The 12,047-nt window shown below is 50.9% G+C and overlaps 1 protein-coding gene and 1 non-coding gene across 2 annotated transcripts; both read right to left on the reverse strand.

The window, feature by feature from the left end:
* Positions 1–37: 37 nt before the first annotated feature.
* Positions 38–6,991, reverse strand: LOC130370879 (alpha-N-acetylgalactosaminide alpha-2,6-sialyltransferase 2-like). The gene is made up of 9 exons (XM_056576413.1): positions 6,774–6,991; positions 5,865–5,946; positions 5,521–5,695; positions 4,799–4,961; positions 1,861–1,999; positions 1,642–1,745; positions 1,021–1,101; positions 608–710; positions 38–489 (listed from the first exon to the last, which is right to left on the reverse strand). The coding sequence occupies exons 1-9, from the start codon at positions 6,896–6,898 to the stop codon at positions 316–318; spliced, it is 1,146 nt and encodes a 381-aa protein (XP_056432388.1). The 5' UTR covers positions 6,899–6,991; the 3' UTR covers positions 38–315.
* Positions 6,992–8,143: 1,152 nt separating this feature from the next.
* trnal-cag (transfer RNA leucine (anticodon CAG)) lies at positions 8,144–8,226 on the reverse strand. Its single transcript has one exon. It is a non-coding gene; the product is annotated as a tRNA-Leu (tRNA).
* Between the last annotated feature and the right edge of the window lie 3,821 nt (positions 8,227–12,047).

Here is a 12,047-nt window from a genome sequence, read left to right on the forward strand (position 1 = left end):
CCAGCACTCAGATAAGAGACTTAAAAAAACCTCAATGCTGACACACATTTAATCGGCAGGCAATTACATGTTAGATAGAACATACATAATTAAAAAAAATAAAAAATCATTAATCAGTGAAATAATGACAAGATAGTCTTTGCTATATCCCGGATTTTTGGAACTTCTGCTTTCTTTAAAGGAGAATCAGTTTGACTCTTATCACTGTGCTTGACTTTCTTCTGTCTCTCACTCACTCACACACTCACAGCACACACACTTTCTTCGGATGGTTGATGGTTGAGGCTGCAGTTTAGCACACTGTGTGTCTGTGTGTCAGTGTTCCCTGGTGTAGAGTTGGATGATCTTCTGATGGTGTAGCAACTCCCACAGCAAGCCCTCCATACGGAGGTCGTGGTTGGCATAGAAACGCAGCGGGGTCATGACGCTGTCGTAGTAGTGGTCGGAGAACGCTGCGTAGTTCGTTGTGATGAAGCCATACGCAGACACCTGCCCAGACACCAGTGGGAACATCAGTGTGTGTGTGTGTGTGTGTGTGTGTGTGTGTGTGTGTGTGTGTGTGTGTGTGTGTGTGTGTGTGTGTGTGTGTGTGTGTGTGTGTGTTCACCTGGTCACAGGTGTGCAGGGCAGCAAATAGCATAAGAGCTCCAGTGCTGGGCATGTACAGGTGTCGCATCTTGCTATTGGTCAGCTGATGAGACTTCAGGAAGCTACGAAACACACAAAGTCATGTGACCTGAGTCATTTGACCTGACCAATGAACTGCCAATCTATGTCATGTTTCACTATCTTACATAAAATGTGTTCTGCAACACACACACACACATTGATACGTACGTATGTATGTATTTATACACACACACACACACACACACACACACACACACACACACACACACACACACACACACACACACACACACACACACACACACACACACACACACACACACTACCATTATAGGTCTGGAGATAAATGTACATTATACACTTTCAATAAGAATAGGTGCGTGCGCTCACTGTTCAGTTAGGTAGGATATAAAATCAGGGTGCAGCATCCTGAAGTGTTCTCGGGAACTGTTGCCGAAATATGTCTTGGGTCTTCCAGAGCCCAAGGACACGACCATGACATACACAGTATATAGACACAGAGCAGACATAAAACAGATACGATATTGTGAAATATTTCATTAAGATAAAAATAACATACACTTGTTTCCTGATCAAAACGTTGATCAATGTAAAACAAATGACATTTCGTGGCATTTCTCTACAGCCACAAACGCAACAGCTGCTACTCTGAACTGAAGGGAAGATATGTCGCCACCTAGTGTCCGTTATCAGAACTGCAAGACGGAAGTCGCAATAAATAACCTTTGCGTATGCTCAACATGTGGGTTTGAATTGTAGGCCCATTATAAACCCGGCAGTGGTAGTTATTTAAAGATAATGTGGGATGGCTAAAAATAAACCAGGAAGTTTCATAAAACCTTAGGCCAACTACAAACCAGGAAGATGACATTCTTTAATTAAAATGGAACCATTATAAAGCAGGAAGTTGTAGTCCTTTAATAAAATGAAGGCATACTATAAACCAGAAAATTGTAGTTCCTTAATCAAATGGTACGTGTTAAAACTCACCTGTCCCTGAAGTCCACACCTGTGGGGACATATTCTCGCCGAATGGCCGACGCCATCATCACGTAGTCCCGGATATTCGACGGGATGAAGATGTAACGCGTGTCCTGAGGCCCCAAAAAGACAGCAGGATGACAAACACAACATATGATGAGCGTAACTTTGGATCTCCGGGAGTACAGTCTTCTAGGGGGACATGTCAGAGGGGGTAACATGGTTTACCGGGCCTTGAGGGACTCTGGTGAAGCCGTCACTGTGGTACAGCACCAGGGAGTGTTTCATGGTGTTGACGGTGAAGCCATAGAAGGACGTCTTGGTCCCCACATCGCGCTCGAACCCCTGGATCACGGCACCGTTCACCCTGAACACACACGTAGAGCGACACGCACGCTGGTGGTTCCCTTCGACTTGAGACTTTACTCAATTTCCAGGGTATTTGTACCTGAGACTTGAGACTTTGATACTTTTATTCCAGTACTACTATGCAAAACAAATATTCACCTCTTCCCCCCATTTGCCTTTCTCTTTGATCTGCAAGTACTGAGTTGTGGTTACTAAATGGCATTTAATATCTTAGACTGGAAGCTAAGCTGAAAATAGAAGCATCAGATCTTGGCATGAATGTAGGCTGGGGTCTTATGAAGGATGCAGATATGGTGGGGCTGTGAGTTATTGCTTCTGGACCATCGTAGCTATTTATTTATTTATTTTTAACCGTTGACAAATACCCGCTAAATAATCTTCAATGTAGTGGTCAACAGGTCAAATGACTCTTGATGATTACAAAAGGGGGTTCAGGCTAGCAAGAGGAGATGTCGGAAAAACAGAGACAATTAAGCCCTGCTTATCAAAAAAAAATGATTAATTTTTAAACTGAGAAAAAGTCATTACAACAAGAAGAGGCAAGGTTACGCTAGTGCCAAATTGATGTCCTTTGCCTTCAAACACACTTAAGCCGTCAGTGGTGATATACAGGTAATGTTCCACCAGGTACACCTGTTGGCATCAGACAATGCCCTCCCAAGTTTCATTTGGCACAAACTGAAACTGTTACTAAACCCAAGTTCCGAGTGGCAGGTCCTCCCTTTTGGCAGAACTTGTAGTCCCTGTTGTACAATCTATCAAAGGAATGGATGGTTCAACAGCAGTTGGACAGCCTATGTGAACAGGGCAACATACATTTAGTTTTAAGTATCCAGGGGCCTAAGAGAAGGAAATCCCCCACGGGGGTAAAGGTACTCTTCTCTGATGTTATCCGTAGCATAGGCGTACTTGGTGAATGGGTTCCAAAGCTAGCCTGCGGGCTGTGCATGCCAAGTAGTTCACTGTTCTGCCACGACATGCAATGCTAACTCTGCGTTCGACGCATGGAGATCTTGTAACAAGCCAAACATGTCCCTGCCAGCCTGATTTTAATGTTTATGTGCAGATGTAGAGGTTGTGATGATGCCTGATTTATAGTTCGACTCTGTTTGGCTTTTTTAAGCTACGTGGGTTTAAGGACCCCTGAAGGAAGAAAGGACCCAGCAGTGAGGATGGAGGAGAGTTTAGGATATCTGCCTATTAATCCACCTCTGCGTCACCGCTCTCTACACTAAGGCAACATCAGACAGAGCTGGTCAAACAAATCAGGTTGAACATAGAAGGTCTGCCTTCCTCTCCTATAGCTGAGAGTCGCCGTTTCTCTCCATCTCCAGGGCCTTGGACTGATCATAGAGGCTGGCTTACAAGATTGAGACCGAAGCCATGATCCTGGTGCTGATCAGATCTATAGGGATATGCACCAACATCACGGCTGATTTGTGGAATAGGGGCAAAGCAACGGTGTCAACACTTTTGACCTGTCCCAAAGCTTGGCCATTAACAACCAGTTCCCCGCAGACTTTAGAAGCCACCTTTCTGAACGAGTTCATGGTGGAATCTCGGTTTATTTTTCGGGTAATAAAGAAAGGAATGAGGAGATGGAAAGCTGTTATTTTTCAACCTATCTTGAAGACAAAGGGGAGAATCCTGACTGAATTTACCATGCTCTTTAGTTTTTGTGGTGTTTACAAAATAAGCAGGGCTGACGAGTCTCAATTGTTCTGACATCTCATATTACCAACCTGAAACCTCTTTTGTAATCATCAAGACTCATAAAACCTGTTTGCCACTAGTTTGAAGATTATTTAGCTGGTATTTGGCAGCCCTTTCGAATATAGCTGCCAGGGACCCAATTCCCAGCAACTCCATATCTGCATCTTTCTTCTCTGCACAAATCCGAAAGTTAGGTTATTGAAAGGCTTAATTTTCAGTTAGATACGTAAAGCAAGCTACATCCCCCTGAACCATCCTGTTATTACCGTTATGGAGGGTAGTTTCCACTTCACCTCGGAGGCGTCAGTGGGAAAGCTCCACTGCTCTCAGGATCACTCCCCTGGGGACTAGGTCGTGGTCTCACCTGAAGACTAGGTCGTGGTCTCACCTGAAGACTAGGTCGTGGTCTCACCTGAAGACTAGGTCGTGGTCTCACCTGAAGACTAGGTCGTGGTCTCACCTGAAGACTAGGTCGTGGTCTCACCTGAAGACTAGGTCGTGGTCTCACCTGAAGACTAGGTCCTGGTCTCACCTGAAGACTAGGTCGTGGTCTCACCTGAAGACTAGGTCGTGGTCTCACCTGAAGACTAGGTCCTGGTGTCACCTGAAGAGTAGGTCTTGGTCTCACCTGAAGAGTAGGTTGTGGTCTCACCTGAAGACTAGGTCCTGGTCTCACCTGAAGAGTAGGTTGTGGTCTCACCTGAAGAGTAGGTTGTGGTCTCACCTGAAGGCTAGGTCGTGGTCTCACCTGAAGAGTAGGTTGTGGTCTCACCTGAAGACTAGGTCCTGGTCTCACCTGAAGAGTAGGTTGTGGTCTCACCTGAAGACTAGGTTGTGGTCTCACCTGAAGACTAGGTCGTGGTCTCACCTGAAGACTAGGTCGTGGTCTCACCTGAAGACTAGGTCTTGGTCTCACCTGAAGACTAGGTCGTGGTCTCACCTGAAGACTAGGTCGTGGTCTCACCTGAAGACTAGGTCGTGGTCTCACCTGAAGACTAGGTCTTGGTCTCACCTGAAGACTAGGTTGTGGTCTCACCTGAAGACTAGGTCGTGGTCTCACCTGAAGACTAGGTCGTGGTCTCACCTGAAGACTAGGTCGTGGTCATCGATGTCCCGCCCCTGACCCGAACCACGCAGGATCCCGCCGTTACCGACCACTGCACATCTCAAGCACTGGTCGGGTGACCGCCGCTCCACAAGATGGCCGCTGGTGGGGCTGCTGAGGAGCCCCAGGGTGGAGCGAACCACTGAAGAAGAAAAAGAAACATGAGGTTTAACTGTTAATCAGAATGCATCAGTAGCAATGACTCCCTTTTCCTGGCCCCTGGTTTGATCATGGCTACCTGGTTAGGAGCTCCTTTACTACTTAGTAATTTAGTTATTTAGTAGTAGAAGTACTATTAGTTTCAGGAGTCACTAAAGAGCAGGAAGTGGTTTGGGAATCTTGCTCTAGGATGTCTACAGGTAGACTACAGACACGGGGCTTGACCCCAGTGACTTATGACTGGGAGCAAACACCCTTACCACTAGATCATCCGGACAGGACATGAGTATGTTGTCTTTGAGCAGAGAGACGTCTTCCCCAAAAATACGAGCAGAGGCGGAAGAGGAAGAGAATAAAATGAGAACATCATAGTTTAGGAGGAAGAGGATGGAGAGGATATCAGAGGAGAAATTTGGAATAGCATGATGAAGATTAAATCAGAGGAAGAAGAAAAGCAGAGATGAATAAACAATGAATGATGAATAAAGGAGATCAGAGCAGGAGGAAGTGGAACAATGGTAGGGCATCCCTATAGTTCTTACAGGCCGGGGGTATCCCCATCCATCCATATGGTGGTGCAAGGAGCCTCAGTCTCTGATAGGCTTTCTCTGTGAAGCTCCCTGCCCACTGGAAGACGGGCGTGGAGAAGTTAAAGCGTATCTGGGGGAACCCGTGCAGCTTCCTCACGGTGTTCGGAAGAGAACACGCAGATTCATCCTGTAAACGGAGACACCATCTTAGCTCTCAAACACTCTGATCATTGCAAATCTGGGACCTGCTTGGTGCAGTGTTTGTTTACATCGAGTTTCTTGGTGTAGTTTAGGTTTGATACATTTGACCTAGGTGAACATGATCAAGGTGGTAACACAAACTGCCATGGACTAACCGACTGTTGGTTAGCTGGTATGATGCTCGTATCATCTTCATACAGGAGCTGTACCTGGCCGGTCGGGATGACACTCTGATGACTGACACACAGAAACAGCTTCACAACCAAGTTTGAAATGATTTATCACAAAGGAACATACATTACAATCAATGATACATTTTCGTAATAAACTGTATATAATAACATTAATAAAGAACTATTATAAATATTGTGATGATTACCTATGATTACTTTCATATTATTGTTGTTATGCTACACACCCTCGACTGACATTTTCATAAAATAACAAATCATTAAATAATAAGTTGATTCAGTACAATGCAAAAAGAACCATAGGACATGGTTTTGGGCCACGGTGTGTGCGTGTGTGTGTGTGTGTGTGTGAGTGTGTGTGTGAGTAATGCTCATTTTTTGCGGAAGGAGAACATGCACAAGCACACGCCCACCTATGCTCATTGAGCATATAGTTGGGCGTTGCGTGTTCTTCCGCAAAAAATATTAGCTTTGACAAGGAAAGTCTTTGTTAATAATTCGGTCGCACACAAAACGCGCGTGTGTGTGTGTGTGCGTGTGCGTGTGTGTGTGTGTACACAATAAAGCAGAACAGTCAGCTCTTCACGAATTCATGCACATCGATCCATTGTATCAGATATCGATTGTTAACGGCAACGCAGGCCTTTCCCAGACACGATTATTATCTTTCATAGTGGTGAATAAATAAAAGCTAGGGTCAACAGTTGGCTTGCTAACCGACAGTCATTCAGCTGTTGACGTGACAGGCTCAAGCACCCACTCGAACTTATGTTCAGGATTGGATCGGTTCTGAATGATTTGCATCGGAATATAGCATGTTGTATGACTTTCTCTAAAACAAGAAAAAACGCAACATGAACAAACCAAACATACCTGAAAAAGGCGCTGAGGGTGGGCTTCCAACCGTAAACAACGACCATGCCCAGAGAAAGGGCTGCCAGCGGAAACACACACCTCCAAGAAATCCACTTTTGGATCACTCGGAGGAAACGCATCATGTCGCCTATGTGTTGGTGTTGGTCCGTCCCCGCGGTCTGGGCACAGAAAATCCTTCTACTTCCACTGTCCAATAAGTTACTGAATAACTAACCTGACACAAGCACCCGAGACCGGGGGGGGGGGGGGGGAGTCGTGTGTTCAGGTCATAGGTAGGGTGCTAGGGGTGATGCAGCACCCCCTGGGGATTGAGGAGCAGCGTTTTTTAATTATAGATAAAGATAGGGCTCCAGACTAACTTTTTCCTTGGGTGCACTGGTGCGCCTAAATTTTTAATTTGGGTGCACCAGCACGTATTTATGGTGCACCCAAGTTTTGAGTTGTTGAGGGGGGGGGGGGGGGGGGGGGGGGGGGGTTGGACCGTGCCAGGCTTGCGCTGAGTTGTGGGGGGGGTTAATGATATCTTGACCATTAAATAAATGCCTTAAATAAATGCCGAATCTGTATCTCTCCTAAAGAATATAATCAGACAATGCCAACGGATCGGTTCTGTCCCGAAAAACCCTCTGTCTCCGAAGAGACGCCTGTGCGATAAGTGCGCCGAGGTCCATGCGAACACCCACAAATGGTGACGCCATTATCGGAGGAGGGGGTAGGAAGCTGCGCACGCCGATATAAGCAGCCGATCTCCGGGTAGACTCGCTGAAGAGCTGCTCCCTACCAGGTTTGGTTAATAATAATAATAATAATACATTTAATTTAGAGGCGCCTTTCAAGATCACCTTACATAGCATATAGTCATCATACATTTTTTAAAAAACAAGACATTGTGGAAAAAAATAAATAGATAAATAAATAAACATAAGCAATAAGAAATAAATTAAACAAAAACAAGACAAAACAAAGAAAAAAAAAAAATCAAAACAGTGATCAGTTAGACGTTGTGTGCGAGTTTGAACAGGTGAGTTTTGAGTTGTGACTTGAAGGTTGTAATGGTGTCTGACTGTTTTATGTGTGGTTGCGAGCGTAAGTCACCATGATGATACAGCGACGCTTAAAGAGATTGACTTTCATGGTACAGCTAACCCAGGCTTTCAGCTCAACATACCTCGCTAACCCTCTAATCGAGCTTCGTAGTACAGGCCCCTGGATTGGGCTTCGCGGGTTTGTTTACCAGCGTTGCTATTGTTACCGGTCTTGCGTGTCCCAACGGTTTATTAGGTGTCTAATAAATCGCTGTCTAATCAATACTTCATTCACTGCCTCTTCCGTGGTTTTCTTTTGTTGCTGAATCATTCAAGAAAGAATGTCTGAAGTGGGATTCGAACCCACGCCTCCAGGGGAGACTGCGACCTGAACGCAGCGCCTTAGACCGCTCGGCCATCCAGACATGTAGGGAATATCGTATGTACCCTAATTTAACTCCAATATATTGGACCACGGAGGATTCGAACACCCTACAAAATGGCGTGCACCCTATTTAGTGCACTACATCCATGATAGGGAACGATTTCGAACACAGCTAATAAAAGCAAATACTATCAAAGGAAGTGTACGGCCGTTGTGGTATTTACTTTCAAAATAAAAGCCCACCAAACATTCCAATCTGAGACATATTACATATGATTTTGGATTCAATTTAAAAGACAATGCCCTGTTATTTCCTGTTATTGCCCCTCATTTCACGGTTATAGTTCACGACCCCATAGGGTCACGCAATAAGTTTCAGAACATTCTGTTGTGGAGTTTCAAAATAAAAGCCAACCAAAGTTTCCAATATGAGACATATTAAATATGAATTTGGATTCAATTTAAAAGAAAATGCCCTGTTATTCCAGGCTCATTTCACTTCATGGTTATAGTTCACGACCCCATGGGGTCACCCAAGAACTTTCAGAACATTCTGATGTGGAGTTTCACATCAGGGTTATAGTTCAAGACCCCATGGGGACACATAATAAGTTTCGGAACATTCTGATGTGTATTTTCAAAATAAAAGCCAACCAAAGTTTCCAATATGAGACATATTACGTATGATTTTGGATTCAATTTAAAAGAAAATGCCCTGTTATTTCAGGCTCATTTCACATCAGGGTTATAGTTCAAGACCCCATGGGGTCAGACAAGAAGTTTCAGAACATTCTGAAGTGGAGTTTCAAAATAAAAGCCAACCAAAGTTTCCAATATGAGACATAACATATGATTTTGGATTAAATTTAAAAGAAAATGCCCTGTTATTTCAGGCTCATTTCACATCAGGGTTATAGTTCAAGACCCCATGGGGACACATAATAAGTTTCGGAACATTCTGATGTGGATTTTCAAAATAAAAGCCAACCAAAGTTTCCAATATGAGACATATTACGTATGATTTTGGATTCAATTTAAAAGAAAAGATTCTTAAAAAAAAAATCCAACGTCATGCAGCTCATTGTGACGTCATAAGAGAGATGACCTCTCCGCCGTGGCCGTGTGTGTGTGTTCCTGTCCTGTGTTTGTGCGTGCGTGTGTTACGGACAGTGCTGTTAGCCTAGCAGAGGCGAGATGTTTGCATGTCATGAATATTCATAATAAGAGCCAAAATCTATCTATCAATGTAAGCACCAACAGAGGATCATGGGCATCAGGGCTCCGTTTCCCGATAACGATGCTCGTACGATCATTCTCACGATGGATCTTGCAAGCCATCGTAAATTTCTTTGGAGCGCTTCGAACGCGCGTTCACTGCACTCACGACGTTCGTAGGATTGTAACCGTCTACTGACACGGTGCTGAAATGGGCTCCGTAGGAGGGGGCGACGCAGGAAAATGGGGTTAAAAAGCGTTAAAATATCTCCCCATCAAGGCCATCAACAGAATAGCCTATGAAAAGATTAGACTGCAATAATATGAATGCTAAAGATATTAAAACACAATTGATTAGGCCTAGGCTGACATATGCTACATTAGTCCTTATCCTGAACGCACTACTACATTTTTTCAAGGCATTTTCCCCCCTGAAATAATTACAAAAATAGCTTGTGTGACAACTACATTTATCTTAATGTGCAGCAAAGAGCCGACTATCTGATTCCGCATAAGGTTTCATTGATTGGCGCGCAATTTAGAATCTATGATGTAAAACAAAAAATGCAACATTCCATTAATTCAGTAGCATTGAAACTCAGATTCTGGGCATTGAAACCCGGCGATTGCTGACCCGATTAGGAGAGCTTGGTCTAGATCCTGCCCATATTGTTGGGCAGGATGATCCCCCAGCCGTCCTCCACCGCCGGGACCGTCTCCTCCAGGACCTCCACAGGGCCAACCGCCTGGACCTCCGCAAGGTCGCCTCATTTCTTCTGAAATGTGACACACGTTCTATTTGCACCCCGGACATTCCTCCCCGTTCATGATGCACTGGAGAAGAGTTTAGCTTTACTGGATGAGGAGCCGCCGCCGCCTCCGGGCCCTCCAGGACGCCGCCGCCGCCTCCGGGCCCTCCAGGACGCCGCCGCCGCCGCCGCCTCCGGGCCCTCCAGGACGCCGCCGCCGCCGCCGCCTCCGGGCCCTCCAGGACGCCGCCGCCGCCGCCGCCTCCGGGCCCTCCAGGACGCCGCCGCCGCCTCCGGGCCCTCCAGGACGCCGCCGCCGCCGCCGCCTCCGGGCCCTCCAGGACGCCGCCGCCGCCGCCGCCTCCGGGCCCTCCAGGACGCCGCCGCCGCCGCCGCCGCCTCAGGGCCCTCCAGGACGCCGCCGCCGCCGCCGCCTCCGGGCCCTCCAGGACGCCGCCGCCGCCGCCGCCGCCTCCGGGCCCTCCAGGACGCCGCCGCCGCCGCCGCCTCCGGGCCCTCCAGGACGCCGCCGCCGCCTCAGGGCCCTCCAGGACGCCGCCGCCGCCGCCGCCGCCGGGCCCTCCAGGACGCCGCCGCCGCCGCCGGGCCCTCCAGGACGCCGCCGCCGCCGCCGGGCCCTCCAGGACGCCGCCGCCGCCGCCGGGCCCTCCAGGACGCCGCCGCCGCCGCCGGGCCCTCCAGGACGCCGCCGCCGCCGCCGCCTCAGGGCCCTCCAGGACGCCGCCGCCGCCGCCGCCTCAGGGCCCTCCAGGACGCCGCCGCCGCCGCCGCCTCAGGGCCCTCCAGGACGCCGCCGCCGCCGCCGCCTCAGGGCCCTCCAGGACGCCGCCGCCGCCGCCGCCTCAGGGCCCTCCAGGACGCCGCCGCCGCCGCCGCCTCAGGGCCCTCCAGGACGCCGCCGCCGCCGCCGCCGCCTCAGGGCCCTCCAGGACGCCGCCGCCGCCGCCGCCTCAGGCCCTCCAGGACGCCGCCGCCGCCGCCGCCTCAGGGCCCTCCAGGACGCCGCCGCCGCCGCCGCCTCAGGGCCCTCCAGGACGCCGCCGCCGCCGCCGCCTCAGGGCCCTCCAGGACGCCGCCGCCGCCGCCGCCGCCGGGCCCTCCAGGACGCCGCCGCCGCCGCCGCCGCCGGGCCCTCCAGGACGCCGCCGCCGCCGCCGCCGCCGCCGCCGGGCCCTCCAGGACGCCGCCGCCGCCGCCGCCTCAGGGCCCTCCAGGACGCCGCCGCCGCCGCCGCCTCAGGGCCCTCCAGGACGCCGCCGCCGCCGCCTCAGGGCCCTCCAGGACGCCGCCGCCTCAGGGCCCTCCAGGACGCCGCCGCCGCCGCCTCAGGGCCCTCCAGGACGCCGCCGCCGCCGCCTCAGGGCCCTCCAGGACGCCGCCGCCGCCGCCTCAGGGCCCTCCAGGACGCCGCCGCCGCCGCCTCAGGGCCCTCCAGGACGCCGCCGCCGCCGCCTCAGGGCCCTCCAGGACGCCGCCGCCGCCGCCTCAGGGCCCTCCAGGACGCCGCCGCCGCCGCCTCAGGGCCCTCCAGGACGCCGCCGCCGCCGGGCCCTCCAGGACGCCGCCGCCGCCGCCGCCGGGCCCTCCAGGACGCCGCCGCCGCCGCCGGGCCCTCCAGGACGCCGCCGCCGCCGCCGCCGGGCCCTCCAGGACGCCGCCGCCGCCGGGCCCTCCAGGACGCCGCCGCCGCCGCCGCCTCCGGGCCCTCCAGGACGCCGCTGCAGCCACCGCCGGGCCCTCCAGGACGCCGCTGCCGCCACCGCCGGGCCCTCCAGGACGCCGCTGCCGCCACCGCCGCCGCCGGGCCCTCCAGGACGCCGCCGCCGCCGCCGCCGCCGGGCCCTCCAGGACGCCGCCGCCGCCGCCGCCGCCGGGC

Source organism: Gadus chalcogrammus, chromosome 2 (assembly GCF_026213295.1).
Source record: "Gadus chalcogrammus isolate NIFS_2021 chromosome 2, NIFS_Gcha_1.0, whole genome shotgun sequence".
In the NCBI taxonomy this organism is placed as follows: domain Eukaryota; kingdom Metazoa; phylum Chordata; class Actinopteri; order Gadiformes; family Gadidae; genus Gadus; species Gadus chalcogrammus.

Bases quoted from the DNA above. Each gene is read 5' to 3' on its own strand.
- LOC130370879 (XM_056576413.1), bottom strand. From the start codon at position 6,898: ATGATGCGTTTCCTCCGAGTGATCCAAAAGTGGATTTCTTGGAGGTGT. The intron at 5,947-6,773 runs GTATGTTTGGTT...TCTGTGTGTCAG, and splicing joins ACCCTCAGCGCCTTTTTCAG to TCATCAGAGTGTCATCCCGA. The intron at 5,696-5,864 runs GTTAGTCCATGG...CTCCGTTTACAG, and splicing joins TACCAGCTAACCAACAGTCG to GATGAATCTGCGTGTTCTCT.